The 19,087-nt window shown below is 38.6% G+C and overlaps 1 protein-coding gene across 3 annotated transcripts; it reads right to left on the bottom strand.

The window, feature by feature from the left end:
- Nucleotides 1-52: 52 nt before the first annotated feature.
- LOC121319826 (vezatin-like) lies at nt 53-19,015 on the bottom strand. 3 transcript variants are annotated; one of them, XM_041257676.1, is made up of 12 exons: nt 18,884-19,015; nt 16,526-16,660; nt 12,772-12,861; nt 12,100-12,275; nt 11,219-11,500; nt 10,342-10,491; nt 8,972-9,119; nt 8,319-8,656; nt 7,675-7,868; nt 4,521-4,621; nt 2,836-3,043; nt 53-2,543 (listed from the first exon to the last, which is right to left on the bottom strand). In XM_041257676.1, the coding sequence occupies exons 1-12, from the start codon at nt 18,917-18,919 to the stop codon at nt 1,996-1,998; spliced, it is 2,406 nt and encodes an 801-aa protein (XP_041113610.1). In that variant the 5' UTR covers nt 18,920-19,015; the 3' UTR covers nt 53-1,995. The 3 variants fall into 3 exon arrangements, with proteins under 3 accessions (XP_041113610.1, XP_041113611.1, XP_041113612.1); XM_041257677.1 differs by having other exon boundaries at nt 10,342-10,479; XM_041257678.1 differs by having other exon boundaries at nt 16,526-16,633.
- Nucleotides 19,016-19,087: the final 72 nt, after the last annotated feature.

The following is a 19,087-nucleotide window of genomic DNA, read 5'->3' as shown; positions in this document are numbered from 1 at the left end:
ACTATTATGGCTACCAGTAGACTTTTGCAATATCATTTTGTAGTTTCTTTGATTACATGATGTTAAATAAAAGATCTAAATTATGTTTATATAGTTTTATTTATTTGTTTCACTGTAGTGTTTAGAGGACTTGGAGTGTGGAAACAAAGACAAGTCACTCATGAATCAATACTCTGTATAGGAATACTGCAATATTTATTTAAAATATCGGATAACAGAACATTCAAAGTCAATGGTTTGTGGTGACTGAGTGCAATCCAAACAGCACATGTGCCTCGTCAACATCCATCATACAAAGATATTACAAACCAACCAAATTAAAGAAGGGCTTTTAGATTACACAGGAGGTTTACACACAAAAAAAAAAAAAAAAAAAAAAAAGTTTTATTAAGGTCAATTTCATCGTACAAATTTAATATGTAAAATTCTTATTTGTTTTTCACATTGTGTAATTATACAGTCTTGCTAAAAGATGTAATGTATTTGGAGTGAACAAAATGTGATGTTTTTATTTTTGTAAAAGAAAACTATTTGTAAAATGTAAAAGCTGTGTGCTGTTTTATCTAAGCTGTAGACCAAAAAATAATCGAACAAACAATATAACAATATTTTTTGAAGATCCTACATAGTCGTTTTTGATACAAGGCCTTGTACCATGTTTTCTCCAATGTACCTTTTTGTCTTACATTAGATTACAAATATTACTTTTAGGTCTGGTTTCACAGACCCCGATTAGGACTAATCTTAGACTACCTAATGTTATTTTAGTTATGGTAGCCCAAGATTCGTGACAATCAAGGTTTGTGAAATAGCTGTTAATGTATCATTTTCCCAGTACTATGACAGCAAAACCTTTTCATCCTTGTGTCATGATTAAAACAGTGTGATGTGCAATAAATGGCTTATTTTCTGTTACATCAATGAAACCCCTTTGCCTTTTGTGAGATGTGTTGGTGAGCAAAAGACTGCTCAGCTGCGCACAGACATTTTAATGAAATAAATCACCAAACAATCATGTTGTTAAAGAAACAGAAGTATTTTCGTACCTGCTCTAAGGACCAAGTCCATCTTCAGAGCACATGTCCTGGTTCAGGCTTTAGAAATACATTCAAATGTACAGGTACCATACCCAAGAACACAAAATGTATTTTCAACTTTAGCTGGCATACTCTTTGCTTCTCTACTCTAAAATACCACTACTATGCAGAGTCAAGGCCTCAGCAGCTGTTACTCTGGTCAGACACTGCAGATCAATCCCCATCACTGATTAAGTGTGTTTCATTGTTTAAAGCAGCATGGTATGTCTCTGCTTCAGTTGTCTGTCCAATCTTGTCACCCACCATCAAAATACTGAGATGGCAATTAAGACCAAGAAAAGCATTCTTTATGATTCAGAAAATCCGTTGTGAGTTTCAGCACCTTGGCCCATTTGCTGGACAGTAGTGCAAAGGGTTGATCTACTCCATGAACAGTGCTTCGATACTACACTTCCATTGTCCAATGTTGCCCTGCTCAGACAGAAGCATGCTCTAATGAGTTATTGTTAAGACAGCTCACAGACATACTACCAAACAAAAAACATGTATAGCGAGCATTTGTGGGAAGACAGAGCCATATTGACCCATTATGAGGTATTCATCTTTTGAACCGCACAGCCAATGCTGACCCCCCCCCCCCCCCCCCCCCCCCCATGCAGAGGGGGAAGAAGGACAGTTACAAAGGGGGTTCTAATCAAGAATGACTTCCAGAACAGTATTGTGGACAGTTGAAATGAGGTACAGGAATATTAAAGCATTCTGGTTAAGTATTCTGTTCATCCATAAAAGAATAGTTTTCTGTTAAAATAAAAGTTGTTTTAAAAAAATCACACAATTAAACAGACATACTTATAGTATTTCTATAAATAACAGAAAATATTAAAATGAATATCCTTTGTAGTTTCCAAGAATGCGTGCCAGTAAATTAGCTCCAGCTTCTCTATTCCTCAGTCACCGCTCAGTTTTCCCCCCCATCCTCCCCCTCACCTTCACCCCCATCCTCATCCTCATCCTCATCCTCTCCGAAGGTCTGCTCTTGCATGCTGGAGAAGGCGTACGATCTGGCCGCTGCCTGAGCAGCTAAAGCAGAGCTGAAACTGATAGCTGCAGACCCACGCAGTCCACTTAGCCTCTCCTGCACAGTGGCTGGCAAAACCTTCTCCAAAACGTTCTGGGAGGGCATGGTTTCAGCAGCAGCTACATCACTCTCAGCATCTGCTTCCGTCCCATCGTACTGATAGTGCAGCATTCCCTCGGCCCTGTGGGAGTTCAAAGTCTCCTTGTCTGTAGTGTCCTCCTCACTCTGCGCCCCCTCTGGCAGAGCACAGCAATACTCTGTCTGACAGTCTGCAGCATTGCCAGTGAACTCACTGCTACAGTCACCGTCCTCTTTAGGGACATGATTATACCGACTGCACTCCTGTGGAGGGGAGGCTGTGGACTGGGGTGAATCAGAGGTAGCAACAGGTTTTAAAGTCTCTGCAGGCACTATAGGCTTCAAAATAGCTGGAAAGCAATAGAAATTAAAACGTATATAAATAAATATGTAAAACACATTACAAGTTTAATAGGCAGGACTATAATGCATTCAACACAGGCTACAAACTGATTTATCTGCACTGCAGTATGACAAATGATGTTTTATGCTTAGTATTCCACAGCTAGTTTTGCCTGAGTCATCCCTGTCAGACCTAACGCATGTGCCTTATTCAGTCCTTACGAAAGTTACAAAATGTTCAACGTTACCTACATGCTAAATTAGTCATGTAATTAACACACACTCTTGCATCACCCTGACCTTGATCGCTGAACAGCAGCTGCTTCCACTTCTGCCTCTCCATCTCGGAGGCTCGGAGCCCCAGCACTGATTTGAGTTCTAGTAGGACCCTCTTGGATTCCTCGCCTTCCTTCTTCTGCCGCTCTCTCTCCTCTGGAGACAGGTAGTCAAACCCCACCCCCCCACCCTCTCCATCTGACTCAGAGTCATCCACATAGGCTTCCAGCTCCTGACGAGGCAAATGGGCTTTTCAGTAAACAAACAAACAAAAAACCCCTGCAATGTTTCCGTTTAGAGTCCCCTCTTTAGGCAATTCCCAAAACAAAGAGCCAGATTTACGATTTCTTTTTTTCCCCCTCAGGACAAAATTGTTCACTTTCCAAAAAAAAAAAAAAAAAAAAAACTGCTTATCTTTCAGAACTAGACAAAACAACCAAGTATGTATTGTAAGAGCTTCTACATACACCCAATTTGTTCTTTTCAAGTTCTGAAACATTAGCAATTTGTTTATACCACTTTAGAAAAGCATTGAAGCAAAAGCTTAGTAAATCTGCCTCAAACACATTTTCATAGAATTTCTGTTTTTGTCAATAGTTCTAATTAAACAATATATGTGCTGATGAAATACAGTGGTTTTTAAGACTACTTATACATAGGCTTGCCACTATTCGATTTTTATTTTTTTGCCAAACGACGATTAATATCAACGTTTATTTTTTAAAGAATTTAATGTTTTTCGATCTATTTTTCAATTCAAGCAGAGAATGGGTGAAATTGACCTTTATGTTTTAAAAAAAAAAACCAGACTTTCTATGCCATTGAGAAACGTCTCATTTAGTGAAACCCCTTTATCATATTCAACATGCAACAAAACCATGGTTACCAACATTCCATAACATTGAAATAATGTTTGGTCACAGCTGAGCTATACATTTAAAAATTGTCTCAAATAAACTGTAATAAACTCAGCACATAAAAGTGTATTACACAGACCTTTATAGCATAAATCTACGAGTAAAAATAATGTTCACAGAACAAAACATTAGGATAGTTGAACAGATCTGACTTGCACTTATTATTTAGAGTCTGAGCTCCCCCTCTTCTGCTTCTGCAAAGGCAAGGCAGACGGGTCCACTTTGTACTGCCCTGGAGACTTCAGCCGTCGGCCAGGGTACTGTGCACAATATTCATTAAGTGTTTTTCTCTTGCGCCCCATTTTCAAATCAAACTAGTAACTGTCACCATATACCTAAAGCAAAAGCTTACATACACCTTAACCCGCTAACTTCAAAGTAGGCGTTTTGAATGACAGGCGCTGTAGCTGGCAAATGAGAGCATTCTAGCACTGCTTCAGTCAACAAGATCTGTCAGAACAGGAAACTATAGTACTAACGGTCCACTGAGATGACTGACAGCGACCCCCAGCCATTCAGAGCGGAACGGAGACGGGACAGACAACAAGTATAAAAACAACTCAAAGTAGAGACGATTTCTAAATGATTATTTTTGGTAAGAAAATTTTAAAAATAGTGAGTGGTTTTACCGACATTTATCGTATATAAAAATTTATTTCAGTCAAACTCATTTTTTGTGAATTTGACATTTAACAAGCTTTACCGATTAATATCAAAAAGTAGTATGCCTACTTATACAGTAGTCCCTCTTGTTCCTGCTGTCCCACACAGCTTGTGTAACCCACTTTGTACCTGCTCCTCTGGGACAGGATCTCTGTCCTCGATCAGTGTGACAGGACGGGACGTGGGAGTAAGGACAGGAGTGAAGCTCTCATCTGGAGTTTCAGGCTTTCCTGCAGGGAATATTACAGGGCAGCAAACATTAGTTAACTGTAGCAGCAGTGATTTATTGATTAGTATACCATGTACTGTACAGGATAAAAACACAGAAATATATATAGTTCAGCAAACGCAGCATGTTTAGAATCTCACACAAGTCCCTGCACCCAGTCCCGAATGAATGTATATTATTGACATCATCAGGTGCCAGGAATTTAAGCAATCAGGTCTCTGCTAAACCTGCTCTGAACCCACCACACTTACAGGGTCACAGCACTAAGTCTTACTGAGTCTGTAGGTTTACTATTAGGAGCTATAGGGGAGGAACAATTACTTTAATAGGAGTCTTACTGCTCAAACGCCTGATCATTTTAATAATACTCTTAATTGAGGGTACAGGGTATAGCGGACAAGTGTGGAGTTACATAATCTTCCAATGTTTATCTTCCAGTGTAGGATTAGCCTGATTTTAGAAAGAAAAACAGTTGAGTGAAGCACATTAAAACAGAACAGCAGACGTTTACGGTTTTTTAAATTTAGAGGAGTATTGCAATTACTAAAACCTTACAAGAGCACCCGGGGGACAGCATGGGCCTATTATGTTACTAAAAGGTTTTATACTACTCTTTATTATTATAGCACTATACATCTTATGACAAACATTTTAATTGATGGACGGACTATCATGGTTAGATAACCACTGATGGAACATAGCCTAAGGATGAAAATGCATGGGTTACTGGACACAAAGCAAACAACATCTCAGCAAAAGTCAATGAAGACCAAAATAGCTGTGTACAGGAAAAAAAAAAGCAATAAAACATGCATCTGCCGGTCAAATTAATAGCAAGTAACACCTCAAACCTCATTTTACTCGGAAATGCCATTAAAGGTGGGGCAGTGATTTATATTTAGGGATGCAACTAAAAGATGTCCTGTTTACTACATGAATAGATCTGCCATCTGTTGCCTAATCTCCCAAAAGGTAAGAAGGAGGAATGTAACAATGTTAGTTTTAAGGAAATGTTATTTCCAATTAAACTAACTAAACCTTTCATAGGACCATCACTACAAAAGAGCTACAGAGACCACCAATGCATCGAATAGGAAGAGTCATAATGCGACTGTCTGCTCTTTATGTAAAGGAGCAATAACACATTTTTACCAAAACTCACTTGAGTTATCTTCCTTAAAATGAGCAGACATTAAAAACGTTTTCAAAACTAGTTGCTCTTCAAAACATTATACTAAGCTAGTGGCACCCTAAATCAGTGGTTTTCAACCTGTTATACGTGTACCTTTATTGATACACGACAGGCTTGCCACTAGTATGCAACGACAGTTCTTTTATGACAATACCATTCCTCAAAGCACAATCCTCCCTCAATCGCACCACCATAATGTATCAATCTGTTCGTACCACTGAAATCACAGAGAAATGATCAATTATGATGCAGGGCTCCAGACTGCGCCTAAAATGGTTACAAATGCAAAAAAAAAAAAAAAAAAAAAAAAAACCAACAACAAAAAAAAAAAAAAAAACACATTCTGACAGCTGTTTTATAGGGGTTACAGGCACAAAAATGCTGCATCTCCCATTAAAAGCAAGTGTCAGCATTTACGAATGCGACACAACGTCGGTCTGTCGAACCCCAGTTTCTTGCAACAGTTGTGATGGTGACCAAACATGTGTCAGTACTGTTGTGTAAAGAAAAGTAGCTTAAAATGAACAGTTGCACTTAAACGTAGAACAAGAACAGCAACAAATACAGACACACTTAAGGTTTGTGTATCGCACACGTGCCATTAACAAAATGCCCTGGTAACTTAAAATAAAGAAAACAATTAATGAAGGGCTGTAATGCAGAAAAAAAGCTCAAGAATTAAACAATCAAGGAAGTGAAAAGTTTACTATACCAAGTGGAAAAAAGTTATCTTTACAAACTCCAATAAACCAATGTGATCTTTCGCCAGTCAAATCGTAGCGTGCCTAAATAAAGTCGAGTCAATTTGCATCCCAGATATAACAGACTTAGTCACAGTCAGCAGTTTAAATATGATTTACTTGCACAAGATTCCAGATGAGCTGATAATACCTCTTCAGCCAAAGAAGCATGGACAGTAATTTATGAGCACCATTACCATTACTAACACAGTACGTAACGTGAGTTTTGTACAAAAGCAGGCTGTTGCAGGGAAAACAATGTTTATTTCTCAAACTGACCATTTGAAAAATGTGAAAGCAGAACAGAGAAATACCTGGAACTGTAATTAGGAAGTGCACTGTGTACTGCAGCTTACTTGATTGCAGTAAACAATAAAAAAAAAAAAAAAAAAAAACACGCCATTTACTAAATTTAGCTCTCAGATTGTGCTAATAAAAATGTATGACAATGTGCTTGCTGTGGTGTATTTAATACTGTAAATAGAGCAGAACAAACTCACTGCAATTTAAACTTGTTTTTAGGGAAGAATAAATGGTATGTAAATCAGAGCTGTGTGTTACACGCTGTCAGATCAGGATGTCACTAACAGTGAGCATGGCAGCTGAGGCATGCGGTCTCCATATTACTGTACAACTGTACACAATTAAAAGGTGCGGTCACCAATTCCACAACACTTGAAAAATATAAACATGCAGAGTTCATGACTAGATTAACCATTCAGCAGAATGCAGCAACAAACAAGCAAGTATAGACACAAACCTGGTTGTAAAACAGAGACCTACTTCATTACAACAGCAGTTTAAGATTGCATATAGTTACTGATACACCTGGTGGAAACACTGATACTTGAAATAAAAAGGTTGAAAACCACTGCCCTAAATGTTATCCACTTACTACCAATGCAGAAGCACTAGGTGAAAAATGTCCACATTTCAAGCTACAACTTTCAAAACACCTCAACGTAACTTCTAGAAATCAAGTCAGTCTCCTCAACTCAGAGGATCTCTTTAGATATGACTGTCTTTGTGAATTCCTCTTTAGGTAGGCACCCCTGCACAAGGTTACTGAATCGACACCAGATCTGTGTCATGCTTAATATTTATACTATAAACAAATGTTACCTTTGCAGCCCGTGGCTCTGCGTATCATTTTGTCAACCTGGGACACCGCCTCCTCCCAGCAGCTTGAGCTGGCCTGCATGTGTGGCTGGATCAGCTTCAGTTTCTGCTCCAGGTCCTGGTATACTGCGCAAGTCATCTCTGGAGGCTCCTCGGAAACCATCAGCTTCTCTATGTCATCCTCCAGAATGATCACTCTGCAATAAGAGCGGAAAATAAAAAAAAAAGTAGGAAACATAAAAAATTCCTACCGATATGCCAATAAACACACATCCAAACAATTAAAATGAGAAAAAGCATGATGTGGAAAAGTAATAATAAATGTTCCCAAATAAAATACCTGTGTATAAAAGGGTAGTAAGGCTACACAATGCTTTCAAATGATTGAAATCACAAGTGGTGTGCTAAACAGACCTGGCTTAAATGAAGATGTAAAGTGCAGATTGTAGATGACACTAAAACAAACAAAGGAAAACAATGATCTAAAAAGAGCCAAGAAATACAGCTGCCATATGTCATACTCCAAAAGTAACGTGTGATCACAAAATCATGCAACTATGGGACTAAAGCCCATTATTACCACCAAGATAAACATGTAGCAAATTGCATCCACAAGATGAGGAGGTGCAATAGCCGGCAGCACGTACTCATTGAGCAGGGCTTTGAGATGGAGCTGGAGGCTGCGCACAGCAGTGTACAGGCTGTTGAGCTCCCTGCACTTCTGCCTGGCCCTGTTGGAGCGCTCTCCCTCTCCCTGCGGCTGGTGTTGTGTCTCGAAGTAGCGGTGGAACTCATAGCTGCGGCGCAGTTCCTCCAGGTATGTGGTCAGCGTGCGGTGCAGTGGCCCTGTCACCTCCGTCACTACTCGGTGCATCAGATGCTCAGGGCTCAGACCCGAGTCTGTGGGCATGTGCACTGGGGACAGGAGCAAAGCCAGCCTCCGGAAGAACTCAGAACTTTGCCCCACCCACAGTTGAAAAAGTACCTGTTAAAAGCACAAAGCAAAAACATAACTATGGGTATTACTAAAATATGTGACATTTGCTGTTAAAGGCAAGCACTGAGAAGTTTGCCTCGGGACATTAAATTCTGCCGAGAAGTTTATGAGACAGCATGTACCGTCTTTACACCTTCCTTGATTTTTGCAAAATAATCCATTGGTGTTGTCTAAGTGGATGAGAGCTATAGAAAGTCACCAAACTCTCCAAATAATAGAGTATAGGTATAAATACTGTTCTACCATATTAGCCTTTGTAACTTTTCTTTCTGGGTTTAGTGGAAAAAAAAAAGGCCCTGTTACCTTCAGTGCGGGTAGACTGTAGTCATCAGTGAGCTCCTGGGCCTGCTCATCTGACAGCAGTTCCTCGCTCAACCCTAAACCCAGCTCCTTCAGGGGCACCGCTGACACATAGTTCGTCACATTGTCTATCTCCGAGTTCAGGGGGTACGTTCATGAAAGGGTTAAGGAAACTAAGATCAGAAAATGTGTGTCTCTTTCCCATTTACAAAAATTGTTTAAGGAAAGGGTGCAAGCAAGTGTGTGAAAACAAGACTTCTAGTCATAGATTTTTAATACCCATAGGCCAAAAGAACCAACTCTGTAGTCTATTCTGTAACAGGTAGAATACCACTGGTATTGTAGGTATATATGTTACGGTGAAAGTCAGAATCTGGTCATTCTTAAGTTTTACCGGTAAATGTCTGAAATTATGAAGAAATTTGCTTTTTGTACTTTTTGCAGGTACACTGTATCATCAAATCATTTACTTATTCCTGTATATAAATGATCAATTAACAAAATAATCATTAATGGTCGAAGAATATATTTATTTCTGCATACATATTTACCATTAAGAAAAAACACTGATATCAAACAATATGTATTTCTGCATAGAAATGTTTCATTAACAAAAAACCTAAATGTCGAAGAACATATTTATTTCTGCATACACCTTTTCCATTAATAAAATATTCAATGAGGTTACAGTAATGCACAATTGAGCAATTTAAACTAGTTCAACATGGTACAATATTGGGATCTGCTTATGCTGAACAAACAAGATTCTGTAAATTTGCATATAAAAGAAATCACAATGGTGTTGAAGGCTACTGTACTCCAAATATGTAGATTGATGAAAAATAACATTGTTAAATGCAAATTAAATCATACTTTGGTTATGACACAAAACACCACAAAGACAGATATAGATATACTTACTTGATTATTATTGTATTTGGTGGCACAGAGTTACACTGGACTCCTGAAGCCTTACAAACAATGCATGAAAGTGAGATATTCAGTCATTGCAGTCAAAGGTACTTGGTCATTTTTGAGATTTACCAGTAAATGCCTGAAGTAAAGCACCATCGTGTTTATTTTGGATATTTACCAGTAAATCTTAACAATTGAAAATATTCTGACTTTTACCGTAACATATACGTTAGAAACAGTCTTCAATCAAACTCTAGGTACTGAACCCACCTCTGAGGAAAACATAAGTATTGTCTTTGGCAGGTCAACAGCAGATCTCACCCCCAGTAGTAAAATTCAACCTGTCTTATAATAAACAGCGCAGAGTGGACAGATTAATAAGACACAGATTCCTAATCTGTGTTGTTCTGCTGTTCATTTACCCAGCAACTGCTTGCGGCCTCGGATGAAAAGGATATGACTTCAGCATGTGGCAGGTGGCCAGTCGAGAGGCTCGGAAGGTGGCTCTCAGGGCTTTGTACACTGCTTTCCGAAGGCCGATCAGCTGCTGACCACGGTGTCGCTCGGCTTTATTAAATGGACAAGCAGCACTGACCCTGTCAAGCAAACTTGAAAAGTGAAATGTGATACAACTGTACACGTGTCCCAGAACATCTCAAACTACACACAACAACAAAACTGATGTAATGGCTGGTATACACTTCAGTCTGTACTCTCTGTACTACTGTATATGACAGTGAGCAAACTGGTTGTCAACTGTCTTAAAAAAAAAAAAAAAAGTTACATTGTGTGAGATGACAATTCAGACAGTGCCTCACAGTACAAGAAGTCAATTTTCCAATCACTACGAATTTCTTAAGAATTATAAGGACTTTATTAATTTTGAGTAGTACATATTGTTTGATGTAAATAAACTATTTTGGAGGAAGAATAATTGGAATTAATGCAAATTCAGCACCACATGGATATTTAACCAAGTGGAACCAATGGCTTTTTTGTTGTAAAATTAAAAAACAAACAAAAAAAAAAAGAAGTAGCTTCTTTTTCCTACATTATTAAACAGCTATGTAAAGACGGCATGTCAAATTTGTGTAGCCAGAGAAATTTCATTCCATCACTTATCAGGTTTTTATCAAGAATTCCACAGTTCAGGGTGAGAGACAAAAAACTTTAACCAGTTTATTGACAGCTTCTACCAAGTAACCTAAACAGCTTTCATGTCTTAAGAGGGAGATATGTGTATGTGTGTGTGTGTGTGTGTGTGTGTGTGTGTGTGTAGTTTTGTTAGTTTGTACATGGAAATATGGTATTAAAAAGAAGTGAAGAGACACTTACAGGGTGAACCCTCTGGAGATGACTTCTGTTTCCTGAACGAGGCGCAGTGCTTTCCTCACCAGGCTGGTGAAGGCGCGGCTGTTGGCTGTCAGCTCCTCCAGCTGGATGCTGCACTTTCTCATAGTCATCCGCAGGCTGGCGGTCTTCCAGAGACTCAGCCCCCTAAGAAACATGAAGGCGCTGAAAGCGAGGAGGCTCGGCCCCAGGGCCACCCAGGACACATCAAAGAGCAGGTGCATGGCGATCAGGACCCCAATAAAGGCAGCCAGTATAGAGAGGTCCCTGAGGAGACAAAATGCCTTACATTACATACTTAGGATTATGATCAGTTTTTCATTGCTAGTACCTGCTGCCAGTTTAGATTATAATTTACATTATTTTAATGAATTTGATAAGGTCACCCAGGCTGCTGACTTTGACAACAATATGACTTCTACACAGTATGGGCAAAAAGATAACCACAAGATTAGAATGTTTTCAAAGCTGAATAGGCTGCACACAAACAGAATGCAAGAGGGAGACTCTCTAAACATACAACAAATATATTATAAATGGATTAAAAAAAAGGAGTATTCATAATGCAAGCAGATTTACAGGGTGGAATTACATAATAAAGGAGGTGAATGGACAGTAAAAGTCATGTGGTACTGAGAACAAGAGAAAGGAGCAGCCAACTTATTTATAAACATAAATATATAAGGGAGCAGAAAATCCATAATCCATCAGTCAACATACTTGTCTCAAGAAGTCTACCACCCTGTCCTTTAAAACCTTTCAGTGCATTATTTACTTTCAGATTAACCTGGAAACTAGTGCTCTGACCAAAGCACAGTTAAGCACGTCAGTGAAGTACAACAGAAGAAGCATTCTCAAGGCACTACCAAAAATTTAGAGTTCCTGTGAAGCGCAGGCCTAAAGCGTCGCCACTTTCTGCTTGCTCCGAGTGTCCTGTGGACAGGATACTGGGGTCGAGAAGCTCAATCAGCTCCACATCCTCCTGTAGCAGCACTTCCTGTTCCAGGATGGTATGCAGCGAATACTGCCGAAATCCCACATCCTAATTAAAAAAAAAAAAAAAAAAAAAAAAAGAATAAGTAGTAGAGTGGAAAGTAGAGTGCGCCACTTGAAGTTTTGCAATAACTCTGTACCAGGTGTGGCTAATGGAAGGTGTGCTTAATCACAAGTCTGATAAGCCACAGCTGGTTTGGGGCTGTTCTAAAACACCAACATTTCCTAACATGGAAGTCTATATCAGTGTTTACCAACCCTGTTCCTAGGGGCACACTGTGTCTGCTGGTTTTGTTCCAACGTAGTGCTCAATTGCTTAATTGAACCGTATCAACAAACGAAGAGCTTGAAAATAACGGGAAAATGCCCAGTTAATCACTTAATTAGTTCAATGAAGGGTTCAATTAAGCAATTGAGCGCTGCATTGGAACGAAAACCAGCAGACACTGTGTTCCGCCAGGAACAGGGCTGGGAAACACTGGCCTAGACAGAACCTGGGTGTGTACTGGCTTGGTTACAGCTTATTAAGAAAAAATAACACTCACCAACTGCATCTCTGGGCTGTCTGATGTTTTGCCTTGCTGGAAAGGGTTCAACCTCAGAATGGCATCAGCCAGTTTCAAGAAAAGGCCTCGCTGAAAAACAGCATACAAAACATTGTAAACCTCTTGGATAGGGCCCATTAATTAAAAAAACATCGATAAAAAGCCACAATCCAATCCAAACATACAGCTGTATCATTAGAGGACTGGTCTACAGAGCACAGAAGTGCTGAACTGAATCAATGCTTGCTCACCACAGGTACCCATTGCAAGAGACCTCACGCATACCACTTCAAAAACCAACTCCCACTGACCTTGAATTATCAATCTACTCTAACTGACTTGTTTCAAAGAACCCCAGTCTATTGTTTGTTTTGAAGAATGCAGGTTTTCTTTAGTTAAGTACCCATTACCATGAGCACTGAAGGAATTTTTAAACTTATAATACGAATGACGGTGCTGCAGAAAACATTAAACTGGTATTGTCTCCCTTTCTCTCTCGTGACCAGGTTTCCACCCGCAGAGTTGCATATTTAGAAACAGCAACATCCCATACAGTACCTTTATTTTACAAATCTATGGAAACAATGGTGTTTGTAAACACAGAAGCCACTAGTAACAGCGTGACAGTATAAATTAAAATAATTACATCTCCACCACAGACGCAGAGTGTATTTTTGGAATTAAAGTGCATTGGAAAAGACATTTCGCAAACTCTTTTGCCGAGGTTTGTTACAGCATGCTTATCTTTTCAATTGCATTATTTTTGCTGACTCATTTAGACTGAGATGTGATATAATGTCTCTTCGTTTGCTAGTAAAAAATTACATAAACCCAAGTCATCCCAGTAAAGACAAAAAAAATAAAAAATTAAGAAAAACAAATCTGACCATGCAGGCAATGCTCTGAAGACAAACGCAGCCCTTGCCTTTTCATATCAGGGGAGACAACTTCCACATTTAGGAATGCATCCTACTTTAAATCCTCTATCTCGTCCTGGTTTTTAAAGATGTACTTGTTAGCATGCTAAACTAATTTGACTAAATTACATTAGCTTACAATGTTCACTCCTCTCCCAATTGTGTCTGCTGCAGCTCACATTCACTTTGCTCCCTGGCTTAAAGAAGCGTGGAGATAACACCTTAATTCAAATACTCTTCTAACTAACTCAATCTGCCCCATTTCAGGTACATTGTTATTGGGAAGGGAGTGTTCCCACAATTAGGCTAATCATTTTATACACATTAACTCACTTGGAAGTTTTTTATGTATGGAATTTGTTCATGTGCTTATTAATGAATTTAGCTGTGAGTGACACACAGGATTTTCCACTACAAAGCTAGTTTATGCTGCAACTTCTTGGTTTTTCAATCAGCCGTATTAGTTAGGCATCCTAATTAGATCTTGTAAAAAGATATACAGGTGTTGAAAGCTTCCCCTAACCCCACCACCCCGCCTAGACCGGACTCAAAAATCCTAATCCTACATGGCAAGAAAGAAACTCCTGCGAGTTCACTACTTTGTCCTGAAGGTCTTGAGGGCATGAGATTGGAAACAGTCGGGTTCGTGTAAATCCTGCAGAGACCTAAATGAAGAGGAGCTGGACTCTCCACTTAGCCCTATGAAAAACATTTCAAAATGCCTAATTGCCAGTCAAGCTTCTCCCTGTGATCACTTTACTTCTGTATCCCCTCCCCTGGAGGGCAGTCACTTGCTCAATCACTAAAGAAGACTAGCCCGTGCCTCTCCATCAGTGCACTACTGAGCTCTGGCAAGTGGCCACAGCTTTAGTTTGGATCCCAGCCTTGTTGTCAGAAAAGGAATTAAACTTACTCACATCCTGAAAAAGGGGAATTCAATTTAGTGTGCCAAGCTCCTGTATTAGCATGTGTATGAATAGAATGGTGATTGAGCCAATCTTGTATTAATGTATTCTGCATGTAACCTTTTAATCTGGCCATCCACGGTCAGTTATATTAAAAAAGTGTACATTAGTACAATGAGAAATATGCGCAGGTCAGCGGATACCACAGTGAGCAGCAGGGAGGTTGAGTTTCAGGACAGAAATGCAGTTTCCCTAGTATACAGAGGTAAGACCAACTTGCATATGTACTTTCTGCCCAAGAACGATTTCATACAATCTTCAGATTTTACAGCAGAATAATATACACTGCAGCTATGTAATCAAATAGTTGCATTTTGTATTGAGTCACCACCAAATGCAAAAATGCCATAAATACAAACTTGGCAACATAAAATACTTCCCTAGTAAGTGTCCAAACTTTTCATTAAAAACCTCACCTGATCTCAGCCAATCGTACCCAGTACAGCACACATTATTCCACAACGTATGCCCTCTAAAGGGACTTAAAATACATAAAAACATATGTTTGGTTTCAACTTGAGGGAACTGCATCGGACAGTCTTGCTTAAATATGCAGCACTGGCCACCATTGCTTGTAGAAAAAGTTTCCTTCTCCCTTAAAAGAGATTCAAGGCTTCTGACAGGCCTTGTGATACAATAAACTCAGTAATAGGCAATCATTATGACAGATTTTCCAAAAAGCAAATCATATTTCCAAAGCTGACTGCTGAAAATGTTGAAGCTTGTGTACAGACCAGAATACAGAACACTCAAAGTCATCACTCTCCATGAACTCCATGAATCAAACACCCTGACCACAAATGAGCAAGACAAAAAAAATAGAATTAAAATGAAGGCTTGAGTTTCCTCAACCAAAAGCCAGTAGGGCTATGCAACTGATCACAAGGGTGCACCTTTAAATACTGCCTTCCTTAAAATCAGTACAAAAAAGACTGTCCTTGTTTTGCACTAAAAGACACATAAATGCACTATTAGAGGTTTCATTTTCATAACCATGATACAAATTAGTTCAGTGGCAGTATATAGATTCGACAGTTTACATTTCAGTTTATTCCTAGATTATCTTGAATACCATGTAACTAAATGATTTACACATCCCTCACTACATTATAATAGAACTTTGCATAGACCACTTCCTGTATTTAAATTGAGTTCTTCCTGTAAATACCTGTTTCCTCGTGCTAAATGCTGGTTTCTGGTTGGAGGGTTTTACTAGTAAATCCAGTTTTATACCATCTGCCCATTTCATCTCTCTCATAAGAGCATATTCAGGTAACTTCAGAAAAGCCACCGCAGGAGTAATATTAAATCTCTAACCTAAAAATAAATTACATTTCCCTGGATAAGTTACTAATGCAACAATACCTGAGCTGATCTACAAGCTCATGCAAACCAATCTCTGACAAAGCACTCCTAATGCCCTTCATTCGGTCAAGCCTGGCTATGTCAACAGACATCAAGTGCCCCAGGCTCAAACTAATATGGCCTAATGCCAAAAGTGGCCTCCCCCTATTCCACATGGTAGAAGCAGGGGCACTGCAAAACTATGTAGAGCACAGAGAGTTTGTGGTGTCTTGGGTTTGGCCACACCCAATTTTAGCCAATTCAGAGCGTAGTCAAGCAGGTCAGAAAACTGTTTCTCATCTACCTTCAGTTTTATGCAGTTGCAGTTTTAAAAACCATGGCCACTACTAAAAATAAAAAAGGTCTAGTTAAAAAATGCAATTGTATGGCAATGTATTATGCAAAGGATTATGTTACTGTAATAGCTATGATAAAGACAACCAAATTCCAGAAGAGGTAAACTGAAAAAAGATAAAGGCAGCAGCAGCAGGGGGACCCAGAGGAACAGGGCAGTGGTTCAGCACTCACTCTTGGTGTGGTGTGTATATCCTGTTGGTGGAGCCCCTCCTCTCCTGTGCATTGTTCTGCCTTCTGGAACACAGCTGCACATGTTTCGAAATCCGTGTGTCCTAAATCCTGCAAGTATTGGAACAGCGGAGAATTCTGATGACGGGAAGAAATTCAAAGTTAGATTTACAAATGACTGAAATTGGTTCTTAACAGAAGAAGTCAAGCATGTTATCAATGAACTGTAGGAAGAAATGACACGAAGAACGATAAGATCTGGTTTCTCAGGTCTAAAATACTGTACTATTAAGATACAATTTCACATTCCTGGTCCGTTGTATTATTTTTCTTATTTAAAAAAATAAATAAATAAAAAAGTTTAATTTTTTTTATTTTTTATGAACCAAGTGACAAAATGTGTAATATTCTTTATTGAATATAATATCAAAACACAGCACTGGCAGAAAGCAAGCTCCTGCCACAGCAGGCAAAACAAAACAAAATAAAGCTCTTAACATAAACTCATCTTATTCCTGGCCTCTTGAACCACCATATCAACTGAGGAGTAAAGCACGAAAGTTTAAATTTAAAAAAGGCAAGAGCCTCACTGCTGCTAAATCATTATCAGAACTGTATCCTAGATTTTAAATAACGAATCAATAAACTTGGCACAAAATGGATTAACTTGCAACAGCATGGCATGATTTATATATTGCCAGTGGAAAGAGAAACTCACAGCTGCACATCCAAATAAGGAGCACATGCTACTAATCAATGGAGTTACACATTGACCTAACTAACCCGCAAGTTTTATTAAAAAAAAAAAAAAAAAAAAAAAAAAAAAAGGGGGGGGGGGTTGGCTGAAATTATACAGTATTCTAACAAGGTCTTGTGACATGCATAAGATACTGGATATTGACCAGTAAAAGGATATGCAAATGTTTTATGCTTTCTGAAAGGCAGACTTATTGAATACTGTATTGAGAAAAAACATCTATACACATGGCCTCTTTGATTCTAAGTATATAAGCAAGTACATTGAAGTGTATGACAACAAACGTTCAACATGATACGACCGAGATCTGCCGAGTACAAGCAAAAAGAGCCCCAATATTTGAAGCAAGAAATCTACTTCTGCACTTTAGCAGAAGAAAGAAAATGTCTGAAAATCATTCAGAGGTTTGTATACTGTAATAAACGTGACTGATTAAATTATTTATTGTATGGACTTATCATTCAGAGATTGTAAAATTAATTGATTATTTTACAACCAGGAAGCAGCTAACACAACACCCCTTTGGATAAGACGCATCTGTGTGAATTGACAATAAACACTGAAAAAGTAAAATACGTTTTTTTTTTTTTTTTTAATAATTTATTAAACAATCCAGCTATATATACATACCATTTTTCAATAGCATATGGTTGCTGTGTACGTGTTACACATTTTAATGTGCGAGTTTGAATTTGTAAATATTACCACTGTATCTGTGTTCGAATTCTGGAATTGCCTGGGAACTGTCAGCTCATACCAACAGCGTGCACTGGATAATGATTCTGGTATAAATTTAGAATGATGACTTCTGATCCCCCGATTTGAACTATGCTCAACTTAAACTACAATGCAAAAACAGTATTATACTATCTAATAATCAAAAAGTCGGACTACAGTCATATAACTGTCTTTTTGTTGTTCTTGTTGTTTGTTTGTTTTGTTTTTTAAATCGAGATTTGCATTCTACTTAGTAACAGGTACAGTAGTTTGCAAAGTGACTGTTTTCAGCTGAAGTGAATCACGACATACATTTCTCAACATGTCATCCGAACAGCAGCAATATGTTGTTATGACTAACCTAGTATAATAAAAAAAAAAAGCAGTATATGTTATAATAATATACAACACAAATTTCACAAATACATTCAGAGTCATTCTATACATACACTGAGCTACATTCCCAGTCTCTTCCCAATTCACAGTGCTAATTTAAAAAATGCGTATACCTTGTGCGTGTGTGTTGGTTTACACTTTAAAAAACGACTAACCTAAATAGACGAGATAAAACATATATTTGTGTAACACGTGCAAGCGTATTGACAACAAAGAAAGAACACAACAGACCATTACTTAAATCATATTTCCAATCTGCGTTTTTAAAATATAATATTTAACCTAGCTCGGTAACACACAGCAGTAGTCTAGTAAGACTGACATTACACGAATACATTCATTCAAACAGCACTGCGTTACGCTGTTTCAAACACTTTGCAATCAAACATAATGTATGACGCAAAATCTGTCACTCCCATTTTTCTGTTGTTTATTACAGTGGTGATCTGTTACAACTGTTTGCATAACGCATCTGGAAACATTGCACCAACCTCGAATACCACATCTTCATCAAACTCCTCAGTCATTGCTCTCCGCCATGGACCTCCAACACTTTAGCATTGTGGGATTGTAGTCCAATGCAAGCGCAGGCGCCGGGTGGGATGACCGTTCCATTGGGCATGAAGCCTTTCTGATAACGTCATTGACGGGCAATATTCTTGAAAGACTCGCTAGTGGGGAAGTAGCGCTGTGAG

Source organism: Polyodon spathula, chromosome 8, assembly GCF_017654505.1.
Source record: "Polyodon spathula isolate WHYD16114869_AA chromosome 8, ASM1765450v1, whole genome shotgun sequence".
Lineage (NCBI taxonomy): Eukaryota > Metazoa > Chordata > Actinopteri > Acipenseriformes > Polyodontidae > Polyodon > Polyodon spathula.
The sequence above is the reverse complement of the archived record's forward strand: the minus strand, read 5'-3'. Positions and strand labels throughout refer to the sequence as shown.

Excerpts from the sequence above, each read along its gene's own strand:
- LOC121319826 (XM_041257676.1), bottom strand. The coding sequence starts at position 18,919 with ATGACTGAGGAGTTTGATGAAGATGTGGTATTCGAG. Across the intron at positions 16,661-18,883 it reads ATGAAGATGTGGTATTCGAG|AATTCTCCGCTGTTCCAATA; the intron begins GTTGGTGCAATG and ends TCCCGTCATCAG. Across the intron at positions 12,276-12,771 it reads ACAGCCCAGAGATGCAGTTG|GATGTGGGATTTCGGCAGTA; the intron begins GTGAGTGTTATT and ends TTTTTTAATTAG.